General features: G+C 37.5%; 2 protein-coding genes across 7 annotated transcripts; both read right to left on the bottom strand.

Moving 5' to 3' along the window:
* Positions 1 to 1,959: 1,959 nt before the first annotated feature.
* Positions 1,960 to 8,083, bottom strand: LOC137173700 (myelin-associated glycoprotein-like). 2 transcript variants are annotated; one of them, XM_067578683.1, is made up of 8 exons: positions 8,015 to 8,083; positions 7,576 to 7,651; positions 6,937 to 7,320; positions 5,242 to 5,547; positions 4,746 to 5,018; positions 4,568 to 4,661; positions 4,398 to 4,434; positions 1,960 to 3,775 (listed from the first exon to the last, which is right to left on the bottom strand). In XM_067578683.1, exons 2-8 carry the CDS (start codon positions 7,646 to 7,648, stop codon positions 3,773 to 3,775), a joined length of 1,170 nt encoding a protein of 389 aa, XP_067434784.1. In that variant the 5' UTR covers positions 7,649 to 7,651; positions 8,015 to 8,083; the 3' UTR covers positions 1,960 to 3,772. The 2 variants fall into 2 exon arrangements, with proteins under 2 accessions (XP_067434784.1, XP_067434783.1); XM_067578682.1 differs by having other exon boundaries at positions 1,973 to 3,782.
* A 1,075-nt stretch (positions 8,084 to 9,158) lies between these two features.
* LOC137173695 (sialic acid-binding Ig-like lectin 12) lies at positions 9,159 to 22,546 on the bottom strand. 5 transcript variants are annotated; one of them, XR_010925228.1, is made up of 9 exons: positions 22,161 to 22,421; positions 21,740 to 21,815; positions 21,117 to 21,500; positions 20,324 to 20,629; positions 19,969 to 20,223; positions 19,749 to 19,842; positions 16,520 to 16,577; positions 14,439 to 16,200; positions 14,118 to 14,190 (listed from the first exon to the last, which is right to left on the bottom strand). XR_010925228.1 is itself a non-coding variant. In XM_067578669.1 (8 exons), exons 2-8 carry the CDS (start codon positions 21,810 to 21,812, stop codon positions 9,589 to 9,591), a joined length of 1,419 nt encoding a protein of 472 aa, XP_067434770.1. In that variant the 5' UTR covers positions 21,813 to 21,815; positions 22,161 to 22,546; the 3' UTR covers positions 9,159 to 9,588. The 5 variants fall into 5 exon arrangements, 4 of the variants coding, with proteins under 4 accessions (XP_067434770.1, XP_067434772.1, XP_067434771.1 ...); XM_067578669.1 differs by lacking the exons at positions 14,118 to 14,190; positions 14,439 to 16,200 and adding an exon at positions 9,159 to 9,837 and having other exon boundaries at positions 22,161 to 22,546; XM_067578671.1 differs by lacking the exons at positions 14,118 to 14,190; positions 14,439 to 16,200 and adding an exon at positions 9,173 to 9,837 and having other exon boundaries at positions 19,749 to 19,839; positions 22,161 to 22,420.
* Between the last annotated feature and the right edge of the window lie 1,159 nt (positions 22,547 to 23,705).

Below are 23,705 nucleotides of genomic sequence, written 5' to 3'. Positions count from 1 at the left end.
ATACAACATCACTTTGAATATTTATTTTTCAAAATTTAACAAAATTCAACATTTAAAAATTTAACAATTCAGAACAGAAATGAATGAGTGAGTGAGTGAGTGTGTGCGTGCATACGTGCATGTGTGTGTGTCACAGGTACGAAATGCATACCTTTGGAGCTGGCTGTATGTATAGATTTAGGTATGACTGCAGCTACATAAACAAACTGATGGTTTGTTTCAACAACAACAGTGTTGCCTGGTGGAGAGGGATGAGAACACAACAATAATAAGTGAGGCCCGCAAATACAGTAGTACAGTAATCAGAAGTGGCAGATCTAGAAAGTTTTACATGGGGTGGCAACGGAGAAATGTATTTATCACTTCTGCAGGTAAATGGTGACAGAAAATAGCCAAAAACTATTTTACTGAGTGTGTCTTTGTTCTGGAAATGATGTAAACAGAGAGAAAACACACCACGAGGTGTAAACTGTCTTTCAGTCTTTATCTCTCCCCATCAGCTTCTGTCCCTCTCATTCTTCTTCTGTTTCATCTTTCTCACTCAGTTCCTCATCCCTCACATTCAGTTCTTCTCCATCTCACTTCTTCTCTGATTTCCTGATCTCTTTCCTCTCTAAGTTTATCATTCTGTCTCTCCTTCCAGTCTCTCCTTCTCCATCTCTTCCTCCTGCCCAGCCTACAGCATTGCTTTTGCAGAAATTGGTGATAAAGCCTCTTTTGCCTTTCCTTTTCATTTTCTGTCAGAGGGCCAGTCCATTTGAACATGACCTGATTATTGAAGTCAAACTTTCATAGAGGAGTTACATTCATTTCTGACTTGATTACTGTTAAACTTCAAACAGAGAAACTCTGACTTCACCTCCAGATGCATCAGCAGCTCTCAGTCGTTCCGTCTGTTGTTTGCAGGCTGACAGTGACTTCCCATAACTGAATGTGAATATGAATTATGGATTTCTTTCTATTTCTTGCTTATGTCAAGACTGTCCTGTTTCAGTACTGTAAGACACAAGCAAGTAATATATATATATAATTTTTTTCCACACTGTTCTATTTAAATTTGTATTTACAGTACTGTGCAAAAGTTTTAGGCACTAAAAGTAAAGTGAGAATGCTTACAAAAATATTTCTATAAATTGTTTTAATTTATCAATTAACTTCTTACAAAGTTGAGTAAACAGCAGAAACCTAAATGAAATCAATATTTGCTGTGAGCAGCTTTGCCTTTAAAACAGCAGCAGTTCTCCTCGGTACATTTTAACACAGTTTTTCATGGTAATTTGCAGGTAGGTTGTTGTAACCATCCTGGAGAAAGAATGTTCTTCTGTGGATTTATTATTTAGGCCGTCTCAGGTGCTTCTTCAAGCAATCCCAGATTGACTCCATGATGTTGAGATCAGGGCTCTGTGGGGGCCATACCATACCATCCGTTGCAGGACTCATCAATCTTCTTGTTGCTGAAAATAGTTCTTAATGACTCTAGCTGTATGCTTGGGGTCATTGTCATGTCATGAATAAATTTGGAACCGATCAGACACCTCCCTGATGGTATTGCATAATGGATAAGAATCTAAACATCTAGGGTGCCTAAAACTTTTGCACAGTACTATACGTTTGGAGTTGATCTCTCAGTAATGGATTTCTTCTTCTTCTGTTATTCTGATTGGTTGTTAAAGAGCCAGCTCTTCACCTGTTAGACTGATGTAATAAAGTGATGATCATCAGAATAACTGCTATTATTGGACATAGCAACAGAAAATCTCCAATATCTGTAATAGCAAAAGGTTGAAAAACTGAAGTTCTGCCAACTCTCAGAACTGAGGACGCCTTTTGGATTAGAGGCAAAAATTCTCAGAGAATCTACATGCCCATTTGCTCTTAACTCAAGGTTTTTGGATATACCATGACCTGGATGACTGAGAACCTTCACAGGCATTCTCAATATCAAATCTGACCTTGTTGTTGTAAAACTGTAAAGAAAATCTGGGGATTTGTGATGATTTTGTTATTTATTGATAAAACATATGAAGGAGTAGAAGACGGTCACTTTGATTTTCCTATTTCAAGTCTGGTCATATGACCAGGTATGCTTTTTAATAGTATTGCAAAAAAAAAAAGAAATACAAAGACAGATATTCAGGACATTGAAAATGACCATCTGATCATAGGTTCGTCTTAGACATTTTGTTTTACAGTAAAGGAGCCAAGAAGTAAAGTTCTCCTCATCAAATGAGTCCACCACTAAACAATGAGGGGAAACATCTAATTTCGTTATTTTGAAGTGAAGTGAGGCAATTTGTGACTTTTGTAGAATTGTAATCAGAGATGTATCAACTTCCCTCTTCAGATAAACCTCTCTCAGTTCACCTTTTTTGGTTAAAAAGCTTCTGGATATCATCTGATCTCAGAGATTAAAACACTATATTCAAAGAGATTACATGCAACTGATATCCTGTGAGGAAGGGAGTCAGATATTGTGAAAATTCAAGTAATCAAATGACAAATTCACTCAATACATGTAACTCAACTCATTGCAAGCCTGTATTTTTAATCTTCTTTATTATTGATATGTATAGAATATATCACATGAATCACAATAATGACACAATTAATCAGCTGAAATCATAACAATGTTTTTTGCACACAGTAACCACAGTGGCTTACTTCTGTGCTGTAAATGTGACATTAAAAAATCCGTCATCTGCAGCTATCATCAACCTTTGTGTAAATGAGCTAAAACAAATGGAGTTTAGCGTAAATTCAGGCAGGAAGACTATCTTTAACCAGTCATTCATTTCCCACTCCTCTCTCTCTCCCCTGCTCCTCCTGCTTTCACATCAGCTGTTTAGGGCGTCACTCCTAGTTATCAAATCAGATTACTCCACAATCTCTAACCACCAATCACGGCTCAGTGGCCAAACTTTAAAATCTGTTTCCAGAGCAATCATCGCGACACTCCTCCGCCTCATCCGCCTCCACAGCCGTGTCCTGGAAGCTCACTCCTCTCCTCTTCATCCCAGATCACCATCGTGCCTTCTCCACTCCATTACTTCAGCACCAGGCCCGAGTTTAACAAAAACCACTACCTACACCGCCAAAATCTACACCTATCCATCACCACCACCACTGTATAGACTCCATTGGGGGGTTATCCTATTCTACTCTTGCATTCATCTCCCCCTTTCATATCCGGTGACATCAGAATCTATCATGCTTGTTCAATAAATGTCACTTACTTTCGTAAAGAAATTGAGTCTCTCCTGATTGAAATGACAGAATAAGTGATAAAAATGCTTTACTCCTAAACACACATGAAACATGAAAAACCGTCTTGGCAAGAAATCTGAAAGTTCTAATATTAACAGTCATTTCATTTCATTACTAATTAATTGTATTAATAACATGGTTTAATTATCTTTTTGACATCTTAAAAACAAAAGAAAAACTACTGGTGCCATGAATGACTCTCAGAAGAAAAAAGAAGAAATGCACTGCAGAAACAAAACCACCTTCACATGCTGATGAAGTCTGGGATCATCTTGTTCATCTTTCAAAGCTTATACAAAGTAAGACTATTTCATATTTACTGCCATGGAGAAAGCAGTTATCTGTCTTCTTGTAAGTGGAACACTAACAAATGCAAATGATGAATAAGCATGTAATACAGAATAGACAATACTGGATATCATGTAATTCTACTGATAATGAACATGTGGTCTTCCTCTCCTCATGGCTCATGATGACAACTCCATCACCCCGTTGACAAAGACTGCTTCTACTGTGTCCTGTAGAAATGAAACAGCACAGAGACAGTGGTCTTAGTGATTTGTAGTGAATTTACTGCAGCTGAAAGAGTTTTATCATCAGTGAAAAAATCCAAATCAGTTAATTAGCTGGTTGATCAATAAGTCTCACACAGGACCAAATGAGTCAACACAAAAGCTCCAACTCTAATTTCCTGCCTGTTCATGTAACAAAGTGTTGACTGTAAGATCACCTTTGATTCAGCAGATTAATGTGACAAAGATAAACTGTGATGCTAGTTTAGGACAACAAGACTAAGAGTCTACAGCCATGCGAGCTGCTCTGTGAGGCTGTACTTTGACCGTGCTTTAAGCTGACATCAGCATGTTAACATGCTCACCGTGATGATGCTGATGTTTAGAAGGTATAATGTTCACCATGTTCACCATCTTAGTTTAGTATGTTAGCATAACATTTGTGAGTTACTGTAATGGTTTATTAAAACAACACTTGTACTCAGAAGTAGGACAGGATAAGATAAACACAATGTTTACTGAGTAGATCTCACAGGCAACATACTGTAGCTGTGGTCAGTCAACTGGGAAACATTTTAAGATGGATTTTTGAAAGTCAAGCATATAATTAATTTTTATTACCTTCACTGGATTGGTGGAGCGTCTTGTTCTGAACCACCTGGGAACAAAGGAGACAGAAAGAAGTTTTTTGTTTATATTGTGATAATAATGATCTATCTCAAACATCCAAACCACATTTAACATCATACAAATTTGTCTGTAGTTGCAAAGTATCAAAAAGTTTGCCTCACCACTCAAAGATGATCACTGTACTGACCAGTATCACAATTCCCACAGTCTTCAGTATAATGTGGACATCAACCAATTTCCCAGACTGTTCATCTCCTGTAACACGACACCATGGTCACATTGTCCTTGATAGAAAATATTATTGATCATAAACGTTACAAACCCTCACTTGTCTGTTACCTTCAAATATGAACTCATATCCAGATGAGAATTGTATATCCACTGAATTTTGACATCCACAATAGTACAACCTGTCTCGATCACTGCTGGTCACATTAAAGCTGTAAACCTGCTGATCATATTTGATCAGCTCCAATCTGCCATCATTGATCATCATCCAGGTAAAGTTAACAACAGGAGGGTTTGCTCTGCAGAAGCAAGTCATGTTCACCATGCTGCCAACTGACCCTGGACTAGTGGGACTGATGACCACCGCAGTGTCCTTGGGAGAATCTGGAAGATTTGACGTAAGACATTTTTGAATAGAGAAAAGATTTGTGAAGTGGAAAAAGAATATAACATCATAAAAGAAGATTCTTTGAGGCCAAAGGCAATGTTATAAGTAAACCACAATGTTTGAAATATTAATTTTCTCTAAAACTGCAACAAAATCAGCTGACATCCCATAAATCATCATGTTTTGACAGGATCCAATAACAAACTCTGGTTGCCTTACATGAAACACTGAGAGTCAGTTTTTCCTCTGCTGACTTAGCATTTTGTCCTTCATTCACAGAGTAGCTGGAAGAACAGGTGATGTTGTATCCGTCGTGCTTGTCAGACAGAGTGATGGTCGTCTGGATTTTAGTCGTGAAGGTTCGATTTGCATTTTCCTCTATTTTGTTGTGAGCGTCTTGTTGGAGATTCCAGGTGAGTTTAGGAGGGGAGTGTGGACAGGGAGTGAAAGCTGAGCAGGTTATAGTGACAGACTCCTTCTCCTTCAGCTCACCTGAGATTTCAATTCTGGGGCTCGGAGGAGAATCTGTGGTTTAAATCAAACACAGACTTTATATTAAAGAATACAGTAAATGTTATAAATTTAGGTCCGAAGGTGTTTTTGACTGTCAACACTTTTAAAGGGAGTAGCAGGAGATTGTCCCAAATGCAGGACGCATGAGGCAGCAGATACTTTAATCCAAATGTAGCAGGCAAAGTAGAACAAAACATAACAAGACTGAACTGAAAACCAGGACTTAAATACAAACTGAACTAATGAAACAACAAGAAACAGGTGGCAAGACACAAGGGAAGGCTGGGAGCTGATATGCTGGGGAAGACACAGGGAGCAAGGCAGGGCTAACGAGACTGATGCAGGGTAGGTATGAAGGGAGATGTGGCAAGAGAAGTAGGTTGGGGGCACAGGAGGAAAAACTCAGGGCAAACAGAAAACCAAAAACACAATTCTCTTATCCAATAAGGCCATCTAAGAATATACATGAATACACTCAAATACAGAATTACACTGTAACCAGCAATCTCTTATTTACAATTAATTAATTTCATAATGATGTAGTTCTTCTCACATGGCACACAAAGGCTGTAAATGCAAATTATTCAAATATACAGAAACAAATGTTAACAAACTCTTCTTTTCATAATGTGTTGAGGATGAGTTAAACAGAGTTCAGCCATTGAACAAACACCTGTCAGTCTCTGGATAAGAAGGTCTGCTAAATGCCCTGAATGTAAATACAGAAGACGTGGAATGAAGTGACTGGTGTATAGATTGCTGCATCCTACTGACCAACTGCCACTCACTCCAGTTCAACAAATGGGGAAAAGGTCTAAGAGCACCGGGTGGACTGGTGGAGGAACATACAGTGTAGCAAGACTGGGATAGAACCACGACAACATTGACACTATTGTATTGCAACTGTTTGGAAAGTTTGGACCAGTTAATGTCAGTGTTAGTTATTTTACAGTGAAACTGAAACTAAAATGTTTCACCCTAATTTTCATCAATTTGTAAAAACCACATCATGGGACATGAAACTGTCAGAGGTTGTTGAGTATTGTGAGCATTCATTGAGACAGTAACTGTCAGAATCAGCAATTTAAGCAAACTAAGACTAATTTAAACTTTGTCCCTCAATGAATATGGAGGAGTGAAAATAAATTGATACTGATTAAATGTATAAATATTCAGGTATTATTCAACTGTGAGTCAGGACATTCAAACCAATGACTATGTGTTCACAGGCTGGTTTCTCTCACATTTCACCACAGCTGAGTTTTCTTTGTAGTCTACATCAGATATTTAATTTCACAGTAAAGGTTAGGGCCATGGTGTTTGCTGTTCAGACCAAAGCTGCAACTGATTTCCTTTTTATTCTAAACAACAATATGACTGAAAAAAAGAAAACTCTCTTACCTTTGACTGTTATTTGAACAGGATCACAAAAAGCTGTTTCGCTGAATGGTCCGTTCTCAATTCTGAAGTAGTATCTGTCTGTATATGTTGTGTTTAAACTGGAAAACAGAGTGGTGCAGTTTTTCTGACTCAGGTTTCCAGTAATGTTCATTGGATAGGTGTTAACTGTCTGACTACTGTTGAAAATCACATTTCTTGGATAGCTTTTAAATCTGTGGTCATTTTTAATCCACACTCCAAAGGTTGTTCTGCTGCCATCAAATGTTTTTCCCGGTGCAGCACCAAAGTTACACGGGATTTGCAAACAAGATCCACTCAGTGCTTCCATCTCCAGCGGTGCAATAATGAAGAGGCCTGAATCATCAGGACAAGCAGCCAAAGCACCTGTGAGATCAGAGTCATGATTAACATAAAGTAGAAAAATCTCCATGATGAGATGGTTCATGATACAATAAATACAGTTCAGCAGCTGAATGTTGCATGTTTTCTTGTCCTGTTAACAGTTTTAAAATAAAACATTTGACGTTGCAGTCAGGATGTGAACAGTTGTAAGAAGTTTCTGGTCTTTCTGCTTTGTTTCAGAGTGTAAATGATTTGAGTTAATGTCTCAAAATAAAACTGAGTGAACAAACAGCTCACCTGTAAGAAAGAAGACACTCAGTAACATGTTGTCTGTCAACATCTTTGTAGACAGGGCTGCCATGAATCTCATCACCTGGATTTACAAACATAAAAATGCAGGAATATTTTCTTCTTTTAATCATTTTATGGAGTTTTTATTCATTATATTAAAACCAATTCGTCTCTTAAAATTCACACATTCAAACCAGGGATGTAAATCTGTACAACTACAACATGAAATCTTATATTTAATGTAAATTCTACATAATACAAAACTGGTGAGATTATGGTATCTGTTAATGGTAAAATGTTGCAGTGAAATACCATTTCTTAGGTGCCATTTCTGCTAAATAAAAAAATTATGGAATATATATGGAAAAACTATTTTCCACTTCAATTTCACGAGGAGTAACAGAATAATATAATTCTCTGGGTTAAAAAGTTAAGAAGGTCTTACCCATCAAGCTCACATCAAAAACAGAGCAGCAGTAAGATCCTTTGACTGGTGATTTCAAGTGAAATCTTTCAGTTTATTAAGCTGAGCTGTAATGCAACAGACCAACTGACCGACTTCCCTTTTTAGCTTTTGCAATTTTAAAGTGAGTTGACTTCCCGTGTTTTAAGACCTACAGAGCAAGTCCATTTGGTTTGTTGTAAAGCTGAAGATCAGCTGACCTGAGTGATGTAAATATGTGTGTGTAAATGTCTTTGTTGATGTTACTATGTTGATTGTTTTGTATCGCTGGGTTGTTTAATCTACTCTGTATATGTATTTTTTATTTTTTTGTTGTTTTTTGTTTAAATGTTTGTAAATGTTCATGTTTTGAGCCTGAGGACCACCTGAAAAACGAGATGGTACATCTCAAGGGATTTATGTGCTTATTACATTTTGAAAAAAATAATATTTTACAAGTACAAACAGTTCACGTCCTGTGAGTATTTTAAATAATTTTAACAGATTAAAATATTGATGAAAATGCTTCTTTCACTTCACATGTTTTTGTTTTATTACAATTTTTTATCGTTGAATAAGTGACACAAGTTAGTTTGTGAGTTCTCTCAAAATATAATTTTTACAGAGCCACCATTATGCTGGATGACACATTAAATCAGCAGTTAGCTACACAGCTATCATAACCTTTGTGTATGTGCTCAAACACAAATGATGATGTAAATGACATTCATGTCCCCTCTCAGGATGAAGTGTAATAATAACTTTGGTGAACCACTGACTTTTCATTCAGTGCCGTCATCAGGTCAAAGTTTCATTTCGTTCTGTACTTTGATTTATAACAAAATACCTGCAGAACTCACCCATCCCATCAGCCTCAGCTGTAATTTGTGTTTAGTACTCATTGGTAAAACTAACAGTCAACATGGTCTTCAATACTACAGTAATCAGTGAATTTGTTGTTGAATTAAGCAAATACAATCAATGATGTGTAAATTAAATGAAATAATTAGAGGAGTAGAAAAGTAGGCTTTTCTACTTTCTGTCATTTGATGTCAGCATACATTATTAGAGCAGACGGTTTCTGTGAGGATCACACCCAAAGCTTTTTCCTGTTACTGGTGATTCAGACCTTTTCACTATAAATTCAGTTCCGTAAAACACAAGGAAGTAGTTGATATCATTTCTTCACTGCACTGGTCTAGTTTCATATGTATGGGTTTTCATTTCAGTGCAATTCAGGACAATTGTTGAATGCATAAAAATATTTTAATCTTCACTTTTGCAAACTTAGACACAAACATTTCAAATTAAACATAATCTTGTACTACAGTGTTAATGTGTGTGCAGACCTGCTTCTGGTGTCTTTTAGTCTCGTTCTCCATTTAGAGCTTTGGGAGTGGAAGTTTTGAGCTTGCTGTCTTTGATCAGTAAACAGTGACAATAATGTTTTTCTGTCCAGGCTCCAGTGTCTTTTTCTATATTAACTGACTAAAAAGAACATTGTGTATAGATAAACATAAAGAAACATTTGATATAAATTCTTCTCAAATGTCTTTCTTTTAACAATAAAACAACTCTCAGTTTTTCTTCATTTGAGCATACAGGACCTTTGGGCCATCAGCAGTCTGTGTTAATCTGTTTGATGGCTCGGACGCTTTGACCTGTGCATACATCATATCCTGCTGCTGTCTGATGTCCTGCACTGAGTCACAGGACGGTTCAGGTTCCAGTCTGAAGAAGTCAATCTCTCGATAATGGATGTCTTCTCTTCCTTCCTTTTCTTTTTCTTTTTCTATTTTACTGGCTGGCTCCTCACCTGTTTGACTCTGCAAAAAATTCACCAAAGAAGAAAAGTTATGAGGAGATGGAGGGGGACCTTCATCTGGATTTGGAAAATGATTCATTCAACCTCTGACTTGGCTCTCACTTATATAAAGCAGATAAGATCAGAACAATCTGCTGTCACTGTTTGCAGCAACAAAACATCTTATATTGTGTCACAAAAGAGCTAAAAGATCAATTGTCCATTCTTTTGTGTGTTGTTCAGTCTTGGAGAGTGAATACTCATAATCTTCTACCACAGCAGGTTGCTAACATGATGTTTTGTCAGATTTGTTGTGTTTTCAAAGTTCAGAATTTTCCCACCTGAGTTTGTTGTGGAGTTGGATTTGTCGACCGGTACCACTTCAAATACACAAGAATGCTGTAAAATAAAGGAAATAATGTAGATATAATAATGTAGAATGTAGAAACATTTTGGTAACACTTGAAATTACAGCCAATATTTACCAATTGTTTAGTAAACAGTATATGAATTTAATATGTACTGTCTGTAAATACAAGTGAAGAAGACCAGAGGTTAGATAATGAAGGGGAAACAAATTTGTGTTTTAAACTTACTTGACAAATTAAACTGTAAGAATTTTTTAGGTACAGCAAAATAATTATTGGATAACAAGACAGGAACAGTGGGGAAAATGGAGTAATAGTGCTTATGTTGCAATCATTTTATGATCATGATCTATTTAAATATGTTTTAAATGTGGAGTAATTACTTTGTTGACATAGTGTATGAGCTATGAAATAGCTGTTTATGTTTTTTTTTAAAGTGATGATAAAATAGTGGGAGCTGTGATGGGATCCAAAGCATAATCCACCTGAAGATTAAAAACTTTATAGACTTTACAAAGTAAAAACAATAGTGTGGCGAGCTATTCATAGATTCAACAAATAAATGTCAGTTTTTCCTACATTTTTACACGTGCTAAATAAAAAACAAAATCTGAGGCCCTAGATGGCCTAATGGTTGAGGTGCGTACCACGCAACCACAACATCTGTGGTTTGACTCCCGGCCACAGGATCCTTGTTGTTATACCTTCAGACTGTATATAAAGATCTTTTCTGTTTGGAGCCAAGATCTTCCAAATAAAGAGTGCAAGGTGTTTCCTTTCAAACTCTGGAAACACGCCCCGCTACCTCAGGCCCAAGCTAACGCTTGCTTTCTGGGAACACACTGGGTACCCCTGGGCTAATGTAAGTTACTTCTGCCAAATTGTGTTAACAGGACATCATGATCAAGAAACATTAAATTTACTGAAATATTGCAACTATAGTCCGATTCAGAGCGAGTCCCAGAGCCAGGGAGAGCAGCAGGTGAATAAACTGTCAATCACACAGCAGACATCAAAGCTACTGTAAGTCTTCAAATCTTATTGATGGAGCAATAATTTCCAAAATGACCACCAGCACACTTATTAGAGGATCTGAATTTAAAGATTGAGACCATAACGACTTGATAAAAAATGATTGACTTAGTATTTCCAGAGAGAAGTTGATGTTTTTTGAATGGGAGGCAGTTGGAGCCAGGTACTTAACCATTGGCTTCAGCCTCAAGATACCGCCTGATCATGCCCCTATTTCTCTCTCCATCTCTCTCCACTGACAGTCAATTAAAGACAAAAGACACCCCCCCCCCCCCCACCCCACCAGATGTGTTTTAAGATATATAATAATACTCTTCTGTTATAGGCCCAAGTAATCTAAACATCAAGGAAAGAGAGTGAGACACTTCACTCTGGTACTTCACTACTTCCTCTTTTCTCAGTTTCTTTCCAAACATGCAGCACAACATCCTGTGGTCTACAGTGACCTCTATTGAGTAAAAAGTAACTGAATACACAACTTCTTCTTTGTCTAATATGTCTAATATGATTTTCCAAATCCAAAAGTTCAATTACCTAATTAAGATCCTTAAAATGACATATACTCCTTATTCTTCATTACATCCAGAATCTATAAATATGCAAATATATATTTTTCATTTCAGAAGTTTAACTGCTGAACACAAGATGTTTCCTGCTTCACTGTAAAGTTCATTCTCAGCACTGGAGGCTTCAAGTCTCCTGATCACACTTGTGTAAGTTGTTTACTGGACCATGATTGGCTCCGATCTAGTTGTGATGTCACCATTCATGCTCGTAGATACACACTTTAAGGATAGCACAGAGAAACTTGAGGAGTTGAAAGTGTCAAACTCTGTACATACAGCACCAGTCATTCAAGTGAAGGGAAATGTGTGTCCAAACTTTTAACTGGTTCATTCTGCACAGTGAAGCTAAAACATCCAACTGAAGTAACAAGAAGAGAAACACATTTTTGAGGAGAGGAAGACTTTAAGTGATGTGATTTTTGTGTCTGGTAGGATTGTTATTATTAAGGGGCAATGAGAACTCTTTCCACTTTTTTCTTTCCACTTTTCACTTTCTGTATCTACAGTTTCATACCTTCCTCTTTTGGTTGCCTGTACAATGAGAGTCATTGTATCATATTGTATGGTGAAGTTTATAATAAGTTTTAAGTTTTTTTTTTTACTAAATCAAAGGTGCCACAAGAGATAAACAGGTTAAGACCTGACAGATCACAAAATCTTCATTTGGAATGTGGCTGCAGCTGAAATTTCAGCCAGAAACTGAGTCATATTAGCTGCTTTAATGTGTGATACTCACCACACACAGACAACCAGGCAGATGAGTACGATGATCCCAATGATTCCTCCAAGAACCGCCCACCGCTGAAAAGATCCATGAGAATCTGGTCCTGCTCATAGACACAAAAGCAATATAAGTGACTAAACAAAAACAAAGGGTGAATGTGGACATATCATAGCTGGTGCAACCACTTCTGGAGTCCCACATTAGAGTGGATTCAGTACAGTCCTGCATTTACCTTTAATAGTCAGATGGATCTCTGACGTCTGATTACCAAGATCATTTGTGGCCACACAGTGATAAACTCCTCCATCTGTCACATTGAAGCTGTAAAAGTCTCCTTCAGATACTTTCATGGGTCCATCTTTGCTGATGTTGAACCAGGTGAAGTTGGCAGCAGGTTTGGCTCTGCTGGAGCAGGTCAGGTTCACCCAGCTACCTGGTGACACCGAACCTGATGGACTGATCCTCACTGAGGTGTCTTTGGGAGCATCTGAAGAAAATGTGATTATTTTTATTCATTAAAAATCAGCTGACATCCCATGAATCATCATGTTTTGACAGGATCCAATAACAAACTCTGGTTGCCTTACATGAAACACTGAGAGTCACTTTTCCCTCTGCTGACTTAGCATTTTGTCCTTCATTCACAGAGTAGCTGGAAGAACAGGTGATGTTGTATCCGTCGTGCTTGTCAGACAGAGTGATGGTCGTCTGGATTTTAGTCGTAAAGGTTCGATTTGCATTTTCCTCTATTTTGTTGTGAGCGTCTTGTTGGAGATTCCAGGTGAGTTTAGGAGGGGAGTGTGGACAGGGAGTGAAAGCTGAGCAGGTTATAGTGACAGACTCCTTCTCCTTCAGCTCACCTGAGATTTCAATTCTGGGGCTCGGAGGAGAATCTGTGGTTTAAATCAAACACAGACTTTACATTAAAGAATACAGTAAATGTTACAGATGTAGGTCAGAAGGTGTTTTTGAAGGCCAACATTAAGAATATTGTATTGCAACTGCTTGTAAATTACAGTTTGGACCAGTTAATGTCAGTGTTATTTATTTTACAGCTAAACTGAAACTAAATTGAATGTTTCCCTCCAATTTTTACCCATTTGTAAAAACCACATTGAGCATTGTGAGCATTCAATGAGATAGTTACTGTCAGAATCAGCAATTTAAGCAAATTATGACTAATTCACTTAAACTTTGTCCCTCAATGAATATGGAGGAGTGGAAATAACTCGATACATGACTGATTTCCTTTTTTTAAATTTTAAACAACAATATGACTGAAAAAAAGAAAACTCTCTTACCTTTGACTGTTATTTGAACAGGATCACAAAAAGCTGTTTCCTTGAATGGCCCGTTCTCAATTCTGAAGTAGTATTTGTCTGTATATGTTGTGTTTAAACTGGAAAACAGAGTGGTGCAGTTTTTCTGACTCAGGTTTCCAGTAATGTTCATTGGATAGGTGTTAACTGTCTGACTACTGTTGAAAATCACATTTCTTGGATAGCTTTTAAATCTGTGGTCATTTTTAATCCACACTCCAAAGGTTGTTCTGCTGCCATCAAATGTTTGTCCCGGTGCAGCACCAAAGTTACACGGGATTTGCAAACAAGATCCACTCAGTGCTTTTATCTCCAGCGGTGCAGTAATGAAGAGGCCTGAATCATCAGGACAAGCAGCCAAAGCACCTGTGAGATCAGAGTCACGATTAACATAAAGTAGAAAAATCTCCATGATGAGATGGTTCGTGATACAATAAATACAGTTCAGCAGCTGTATGTTGCATGTTTTCTTGTCCTGTTAACAGTTTTAAAACTTGACGTTGCAGTCAGGATGTGAACAGTTGTGAGAAGTTTCTGGTCTTTCTGCTTTGTTTCAGAGTGTAAATGATTTGAGTTAATGTCTCAAAATAAAACTGAGTGAACAAACAGCTCACCTGTAAGAAAGAAGACACTCAGTAACATGTTGTCTGTCAACATCTTTGTAGACAGGGCTGCCATGAATCTCATCACCTGGATTTACAAACATAAAAATGCAGGAATATTTTCTTCTTTTAATCATTTTATGGAGTTTTTATTCATTATATTAAAACCAATTCGTCTCTTAAAATTCACACATTCAAACCAGGGATGTAAATCTGTACAACTACAACATGAAATCTTATATTTAATGTAAATTCTACATAATACAAAACTGGTGAAATTATGGTATCTGTTAATGGTAAAATGTTGCAGTGAAATACCATTTCTTAGGTGCCATTTCTGCTAAATAAAAAAATTATGGAATATATATGGAAAAACTATTTTCCACTTCAGTTTCACGAGGAGTAACAGAATAATATAATTCTCTGGGTTAAAAAGTTAAGAAGGTCTTACCCATCAAGCTCACATCAAAAACAGAGCAGCAGTAAGATCCTTTGACTGGTGATTTCAAGTGAAAATTGTTCAATTTATTAAGCTGAACTGTTGTGTAACACATCAACTTCCCTTTTTAGCTTTTGCAATTTTAAAGTGAGTTGACTTCCCGTGTTTTAAGACCTACAGAGCAAGTCCATTTGGTTTGTTGTAAAGCTGAAGATCAGCTGACCTGAGTGATGTAAATATGTGTGTGTAAATGTCTTTGTTGATGTAACCATATTGAATGTTTTGTGTCCTTGAATTGTTTAACCTTTTTTGTATATGTGTTTTTTTGTTGTTGTTGTTGTTGTTTTTTGTTTAAACGTTTGTTAACGTTCATGTTTGAGCCTGAAGTCCCCTTTGAAAATGAGATGGTGCATTTCAGGGGTTTATCTGCTCATCAAATTTGAAAAAAATAATATTTTACAAGTACAAACAGTTCACATCCTGTGAGTATTTTAACCCATTTGACCAGAATAAAATATTGCTGAAAAATGCTTCTTTCACTTCACGTGTTTATTTGTGTTATTACAATTTTTATCATTGAATAAGTGACACAAGTTAGTTTGTGAGTTCTCTCAAAATATAATTTTTACAGAGCCACCATTATGCTGGATGACACATTAAATCAGCAGTTAGCTACACAGCTATCATAACCTTTGTGTATGTGCTCAAACACAAATGATGATGTAAATGACATTCATGTCCCCTCTCAGGATGAAGTGTAATAGTAACTTTGGTGATCCACTGACTTTTCATCTAGTGCCATCATCAGGTCAAAGTTTCATTTCGTCCTGTACTTTGGTTTATAACAAAATACCTGCAGAACTCACCCATCCCATCAGCCTCAGCTGTAATTTGTGTTTAGCGCTCAAAGACAACAGCAGCTGTTGCAGTTGCAGTGGCAGGATGTGAAAGTTTTGAGCTTCCTGTCTTTGATCAGTAAACAGTGACAATAATGTTTTTCTGTCCAGGCTCCAGTGTCTTTTTCTATATTAACTGACTAAAAAGAACATTGTGTATAGATAAAAATAAATAAACATTTGATATAAATTCTTCTCAAATGTCTTTCTTTTAACAATAAAACAACTCTCAGTTTTTCTTCACTTGAGCATACAGGACCTTTGGGCCATCAGCAGTCTGTGTTAATCTGTTTGTTGGCTCAGACACATTGACCTGTGCATACACTGTATCCTGCTGCTGTCTGATGTCCTGCACTGAGTCAGAGGACGGTTCAGGTTCCAGTCTGGAGAAGTCAATCTCTCCATAATGGATGTCTTCTCCGCCTCCACCTGTTTGACTCTGCAAAAAATTTACCAAACAGGAAAAATTATGAGGAGTTGGAGGGGGACGTTCATCTAGATTTGGAAAATGATTCATTCAACCTCTGACTTGGCTCTCACTTATATAAAGCAGATAAGATCAGAACAATCTGCTGTCACTGTATGCAGCAACAAAACATCTTATATTGTGTCATAAAAGAGCTAAAAGATCAATTGTCCATTCTTTTGTGTGTTGTTCAGTCTTGGAGAGTGAATACTCATAATCTTCTACCACAGCAGGTTGCTAACATGATGTTTTGTCACATTTGTTGTGTTTTCAAAGTTCAGAATTTTCCCACCTGAGTTTGTTGTGGAGTTGGATTTGTCGACCGGAAACACTTCAAATACACAAGAATGCTGTAAAATAAAGGAAATAATGTAGATATAATAATGTAGAATGTAGAAACATTTTGGTAACACTTGAAATTACAGCCAATATTTACCAATTGTTTAGTAAACAGTATATGAATTAAATAATTACTGTCTGTAAATACAAGTGAAGAAGACCAGAGTAGATAATGAAGGGGAAACAAATTTGTGTTTTAAACTTACTTGACAAATTAAACTGTAAGAATTTTTTCAGTACAGCAAAATAATTATTGGATAACAAGACAGGAACAGTGGGGAAAATGGAGTAATAGTGCTTATGTTGCAATCATTTTATGATCATGATCTATTTAAATATGTTTTAAATGTGGAGTAATTACTTTGTTGACATAGTGTATGAGCTATGAAATAGCTGTTTATGTTTTTTTTTTTAAGTGATGATAAAATAGTGGGAGCTGTGATGGGATCCAAAGCATAATCCACTTGAAGATTAAAAACTTTATAGACTTTACAAAGTAAAAACAATGGTGTGGCGAGCTATTCATAAATTCAACAAATAAATGTCAGTTTTTTCTACATTTTTACACGTGCTAAATAAAAACAAAATCTGAGGCCCTAGATGGCCTAATGGTTGAGGTGCGTACCACGCAATCACAACATCCGTGGTTTGACTCCCGGCCACAGGATCCTTGTTGCATGTTATACCCTCAGACTGTATATAAAGATCTTTTCTGTTTGGAGCCAAGATCTTCCAAATAAAGAGTGCAAGGTGTTTCCTTTCAAACTCTGGAAACTTGCAAAAGACAGACTGAAACACACCCTTCTTGCTTCCTTAAAGCGAAGTAAGAGGCTTAAGTCTGGGGAAAGATAGGTGAATAAAGTGTGTTATTTTCAGCTTTATTGCTGTTGTTTGTTGTGAAGTTAAATGGACTGAGTCCCGTTATTGCTGCTGATGATACTGAAGTAGTGTTGTTGTTTGCTGCTTGTCTGGTTGTGTTAACCACACTAAACTGATTTGTGTCTATCTAACTGCTTGGACTGCTTTGTGTTAGCTCACCATCATGTGTGAGACTGTGGGTTGCATTTTATTTGTTGAAATCAGACCATGGCCATCAAATAAGTATGTTTTCATGCCACGTCTCTGTGTAAATAAAAGCAAATACCACTTCTCCTCACAATTGCTGAAATCTTTTGTTCTTCGGTGCTTCCACCTCCTTTCCCTCTTACTAACTACACACATACACGCTCCTACAGGCACACACACGTGGTGAGCAGATAACTCTGTACCAGAGCTTAGCCCTGTCCCCAAGTTATCTCATTGTTAGAGACACCTGTTGAGCTGGCAGATGCCATAAACCATTGTCTCTGTTCAAATCTCACAGTCACACCCACCATCTTGACCAGAAATCTCACATGACATAACACCACATGGTTCAGGTCCGCCATCTTGTTCCTCCTCCTTCCTCTCTCATTGATTTTTAATAATTAATAATCATTTTATAACTATTAATTAACTATTAATTATTGCTAATAACCAAACCTGCTCCTAACTGAGTACACTGGTATTATATATGATGTATTATATAAGTTAACTTCACGGGACTAGGTGAGAATGGACTCTTTGGATGTTGCTGAGGTGGCTATGGATATAGCTATGGTAGGCTTGGGAAGACCGGCAGCCGAGAATTTTGATTGTGTGGTCCAGGATTCCTTGTCTGGAAGCGGTTGAAGCGACTCCTACTCGGAAGGAGTGACCAGAGGATAATGAAATTCCTGACTTGGACAGAACTTAGCAGAGATGGTGGTGGAACCAGAAGTGTGTGGCTACGCTGCTGGATTCGGTGGTTAAGAGTGGGTCTTGAGGAGAAGCATGGTGGGTTAGTCTCTGGTTTACGTAAGTATGAATGGGTTCGAAAGGGCTCAGATAAGAGTTTAAACAGAAGAGGAAAATGGGGTGAGAAATGCAGAGCTGGTTTGTTTTGCTTCATTTGAGGTTAAATCTGAGGATGTCGTAGGTTGTAGGTGGATGAGGTGGTGGTGGATTCTGAGCATTGTAAAATAAACTGAGAATGCTAGGAGGAACATAGATTCAAGTGTTGAGTTAATCGATGGGAACGAGCATCCTGCACGGAGGGTTTGGATACAACAGGTGAGGAGGTCTGCTATCAGGGGTAGATGTTTTGTTGCGAGCAGAGGTTCTGTCTTTCTTAAGCCTTTGATTAACATGACGTGTGGGTGAGAAATCGAAGGGGCTGGAGCTCCTGAAAGCAGTTTGATGAAGAAGTTTATATCACTCGGGTACATTTGGATAGTGGATGAAAATGGATCAGAGTCCCCTCTGCTTGCTGCTGCTGAAGCACTGCCCACACACACCAAAATAACACCAAAAATAATCTGGCCCAACCAAATAATCTCAAAACAAGAGAAAACTATATCAATCATTGGAATGAAACTACCAAATCACAAAGAAAATTAGAATTCTATTTGACCCTAAACAGAGAGTACATGGTGGCAGAGTACCTGACTACCATGACTGATAAAGGAAAATATTGACAATGTACAGACTGAGTGGACAAGCCTGGCCATAGAAACATGCTGTTACAGGCAGAACAGGGAAGGCAGGTTGTGTTGACATTTTCAACCTCAAGAGAAGTGGAGACAGAATCTCACTTCCTATTATACAACTGGACTTGGCATGGGCGCTGCCACAGAAAGAGCAGGTATGGGCATGGTATTAAAGATGTGCGGAGCAATAGGAATAGGAGGAAATGGAGTGGGTCCAGAAGAGTGAACATCATGACCCAGGGTTAGACACACCTATATATGAGTGCACAGGTGATTTGGATTAGTGAGAGAGTGGGTCATGGTCTTGTTCCTGAACTTTAGTTATAATAACTCTTTTTGGTAGGATTGTTATTATTAAGGGGCAATGAGAACATGTCTACACAGTATCATAGCTTCTTCTTTCAGGTGTCTGTACAATGAGAGTCAGTGTATCATATTATATGATGAAGTTCAATAATAAACTTTAATTATATAATAAATAAATAATATAATTTAATGAAGTCAAAAGTGCCACAAGAGATAAACAGGTTAAGATCTGCTAGATCACACATCTGCGCCTTCATCTTGAATGTGGCTGCAGCTGAAATTTCAGCCAGAAACTGAATCATGTTAGCTGCTTTAATGTGTGATACTCACCACACACAGACAACCAGGCAGATGAGTACGATGATCCCAATGATTCCTCCAAGAACCGCCCACTGCTGAAAAGATCCATGAGAATCTGGTCCTGCTCATAGACACAAAAGCAATATAAGTGACTAAACAAAAACAAAGGGTGAATGTGGACATATCATAGCTGGTGCAACCACTTCTGAAGTCCCACATTAGAGTGGATTCAGTACAGTCCTGCATTTACCTTTAATAGTCAGATGGATCTCTGACGTCTGATTACCAAGATCATTTGTGGCCACACAGTGATAAACTCCTCCATCTGTCACATTGAAGCTGTAAAAGTCTCCTTCAGATACTTTCATGGGTCCATCTTTGCTGATGTTGAACCAGTTGAAGTTGGCAGCAGGTTTGGCTCTGCTGGAGCAGGTCAGGTTCACCCAGCTACCTGGTGACACCGAACCTGGTGGACTGATCCTCGCTGAGGTGTCTTTGGGAGCATCTGAGGAAAATGTGATTATTTTTATTCCTTAAAAATCAGCTGACATCCCATGAATCATCATGTTTTGACAGGATCCAATAACAAACTCTGGTTGCCTTACATGAAACACTGAGAGTCACTTTTTCCTTTGCCGACTTAGCATTTTGTCCTTCATTCACAGAGTAGCTGGAAGAACAGGTGATGTTGTATCCGTTGTGCTTGTCAGACAGAGTGATGGTCGTCTGGATTTTAGTCGTAAAGGTTCGATCTGCGTTTTCCTCTATTTTGTTGTGAGCGTCTTGTTGGAGATTCCAGGTGAGTTTAGGAGGGGAGTGTGGACAGGGAGTGAAAGCTGAGCAGGTTATAGTGACAGACTCCTTCTCCTTCAGCTCACCTGAGATTTCAATTTTGGGGCTTGGAGGAGAATCTGTGGTTTAAAATCAAAGACAGACTTTACACTACATGTCAGTGTTAGTTATTTTACAGCTAATTTTCATCCATTTGTAAAAAAACACATCATGGGACATGAAACTGTCAGAGGTTGTTGAGTATTGTGAGCATTTATTGAGACAGTAACTGTCAAAATCAGTGTCTTAAACAAACTAAGACTGATTCATTTAGACTTTGTCCATCAATGAATATGGAGGATTTGAAATAACTTGATACTGATTAAATGTATGAATATTCAGGTATTATTCAACTGTGAGTCAGGACATTCAAACCAATGACTATGTGTTCACAGGCTGGTTTCTCTCACATTTCACCACAGCTGAGTTTTCTTTGTAGTCTACATCAGATATTTAATTTCACAGTAAAGGTTAGGGCCATGGTGTTTGCTGCTCAGACCAAAGCTGCAACTGATTTCCTTTTTATTCTAAACAACAATATGACTGAAAAAAAGAAAACTCTCTTACCTTTGACTGTTATTTGAACAGGATCACAAACAGCTGTTTCCTTGAATGGCCCGTTCTCAATTCTGAAGTAGTATTTGTCTGTATATGTTGTGTTTAAACTGGAAAACAGAGTGGTGCAGTTTTTCTGACTCAGGTTTCCAGTAATGTTCATTGGATAGGTGTTAACTGTCTTACTACTGTTGAAAATCACATTTCTTGGATAGCTTTTAAATCTGTGGTCATTTCTAATCCACACTCCAAAGGTTGTTCTCCTGCTGTCAAATTCTTGTCTCGGTCGACCACTAAAGTTACACGGGATTTGCAAACAAGATCCACTCAGTGCTTCTATCTCCAGCGGTGCAGTAATGAAGAGGTGTGAATCATCAGAACTAGCAGCCAAAGCACCTGTGAGATCAGAGTCACGATTAACATAAAGTTGAAAAATCTCCATGATGAGATGGTTCATGATGCAATAAATACAGTTCAGTTTGCATGTTTTCCTGTCCTGTTAACAGTTTTAAAATTTGATGTTGCAGTCAGGATGTGAACAGTTGTAAGAAGTTTCTGGTCTTTCTGCTTTGTTTCAGAGTGTAAATGATTTGAGTTAATGTCTCCAAATAAAACTGAGTGAACAAACAGCTCACCTGTAAGAAAGAAGACACTCAGTAACATGTTGTCTGTCAACATCTTTGTAGACAGGGCTGCCATGAATCTCATCACCTGGATTTACAAACACAACAATGCAGGAATATTTTCTTCTTTTAACCATTTTATATAAAATTTATTTTAAAGCAAATTATCCTCAAATTCACACATTCAAACCAGGGATGTAAATCTGTACAACTATACTATGAAATCTGATATTTAATGTAAATTCTAAATAATACCAAAGTAGTGAGATTATGGTATCTGTTAATGGTAAAATGTTACAATATCCTCTAATCTATGAGGTGCCATTTCTGCTAAACTAAAGCTCAACAAATAAGATATATCAAATATTTTCCACTTCAGTTCACAAGGAGTAACAGAATAATATAACTCTGGATTAAAAAGTTAAGGTCTTACCCAACAAGCTCACATCAAAAACAGAGCAGCAGTAAGATCCTTTGACTGATTTCAAGTGAAAATCCTTCACAGTTTATTAAGCAGAGCTGTAATGAAACATACCAACTTCCCTTTTTAGCTTCTAATTTAAGACCTACAGAGCAAGTCCATTTGGTTTTATTGTAAAGCTGAAGATCAGCTGACCTGAGTGATATAAATATCTGACAAATACAAACAGTTCTCACCCTCACTGCTCACATCCTGTGAGTATTTGAACAGATGGAAATATTGACTTCATGTATTACATATATACTCTAGTTTCCAGTGTTGCTGCTGCTGCTCTTCATTACTGGACTGATGAGAGAACCTCAGTGATGAAGATGCTTCTTTCACTTCACATGTTTTTATATGTGTTATTCTAATTGTTATCATTGAATAAGTGACACAAGTTAGTTTGTGAGTTGTTTCAAAATATAATTGTTACAGAGCCACCATTATGCTGGATGACACATTAAATTAACAGTTAGCTACACAGCTATCATAACCTTTGTGTATGTGCTCAAACACAAATGATGATGTAAATGACATTCATGTCCCCTCTCAGGATGAAGTGTGATAATAACTTTGGTGATCCACTGACTTTTCATCCAGTGCCATCATCAGGCCAAAGTTTCATTTCGTCCTGTACTTTGGTTTATAACAAAATACCTGCAGAACTCACCCATCCCATCAGCCTCAGCTATAATTTGTGTTTAGTACTCATTGGTAAAACTAACAGTCAACATGGTCTATAATACTACAGTAATCAGTGAATTTGTTGTTGAATTAAGCAAATACAATCAATGATGTGTAAATTAAATGAAATAATTAGAGGAGTAGAAAAGTAGGCTTTTCTACTTTCTGTCATTTGATGTCAGCATACATTATTAGAGCAGATGGTTTCTGTGAGAATCACACCCAAAACCTTTTCCTGTTGCTGGTGATTCAGACCTTTTCACTATAAATTCAGTTCTGTAAAACACAAGGAAGTAATTGATATAATTTCTTCCCTACATTGGTCCAGTTTCATATTGTGGCAAGAGAATAGTATATAGGGCACTAACCAGTGTAATCAAAGGAATCCAACTACACCACCCTGGGGGTTTTACCCAGGGACAAATGTTACCTCAGACCAGTACCAATAAGGCAATCAGGTTCGTTATACTACGAGGCAAGACACATGGTTACATCCATCAATAAATCTTTATTTTTAACAATAGCAAAAATTGGTGAAAAAAAAAAGAATAATTAAGCATACCATCCAAACATGTATTAAAAGGGGGGCAGGGGAATTGCTCAGTTGAACATAGCACACAGGAAAGGAGGAACCGCCACCTACAAACACCAACCCCACCACCGTGGGCGCTCAGCTTCTGAAAAATAAAAAGGAATACAAAATCAGTAAAGTGTTCAACCAAACAAACAAACAAAAACACCATGCAGTTGCCCTGATGTTGAAACACTTAACACTAGTTATCAACAGCTATAGAAAAAAGGCCTCCTGCCAGTGGTGTAACAAAAGGAAAG

Source organism: Thunnus thynnus, chromosome 21 (genome assembly GCF_963924715.1).
Source record: "Thunnus thynnus chromosome 21, fThuThy2.1, whole genome shotgun sequence".
Classification (NCBI taxonomy): Eukaryota; Metazoa; Chordata; class Actinopteri; order Scombriformes; family Scombridae; genus Thunnus; species Thunnus thynnus.
Note: the sequence above shows the minus strand (reverse complement) of the source record. Positions and strands in the feature narration are given on the sequence as shown.

Coding starts and splice junctions, on each gene's coding strand:
- LOC137173700 (XM_067578682.1), bottom strand. CDS start 7,648: ATGAGATTCATGGCAGCCCTGTCTACAAAGATGTTGACAGACAACATG. Junction 5,019..5,241: donor ACTGACTCTCAGTGTTTCAT/GTAAGGCAACCA, acceptor CAAATCTTCCAG/ATTCTCCCAAGGACACTGCG. Junction 3,783..4,397: donor GCTCCACCAATCCAGTGAAG/GTAATAAAAATT, acceptor TCATTTCTACAG/GACACAGTAGAAGCAGTCTT.
- LOC137173695 (XM_067578669.1), bottom strand. CDS start 21,812: ATGAGATTCATGGCAGCCCTGTCTACAAAGATGTTGACAGACAACATG. Junction 21,501..21,739: donor GAGTGTCTTCTTTCTTACAG/GTGAGCTGTTTG, acceptor CTGATCTCACAG/GTGCTTTGGCTGCTAGTTCT. Junction 9,838..16,519: donor CAACTCCACAACAAACTCAG/GTGGGAAAATTC, acceptor AATTTTTTGCAG/AGTCAAACAGGTGAGGAGCC.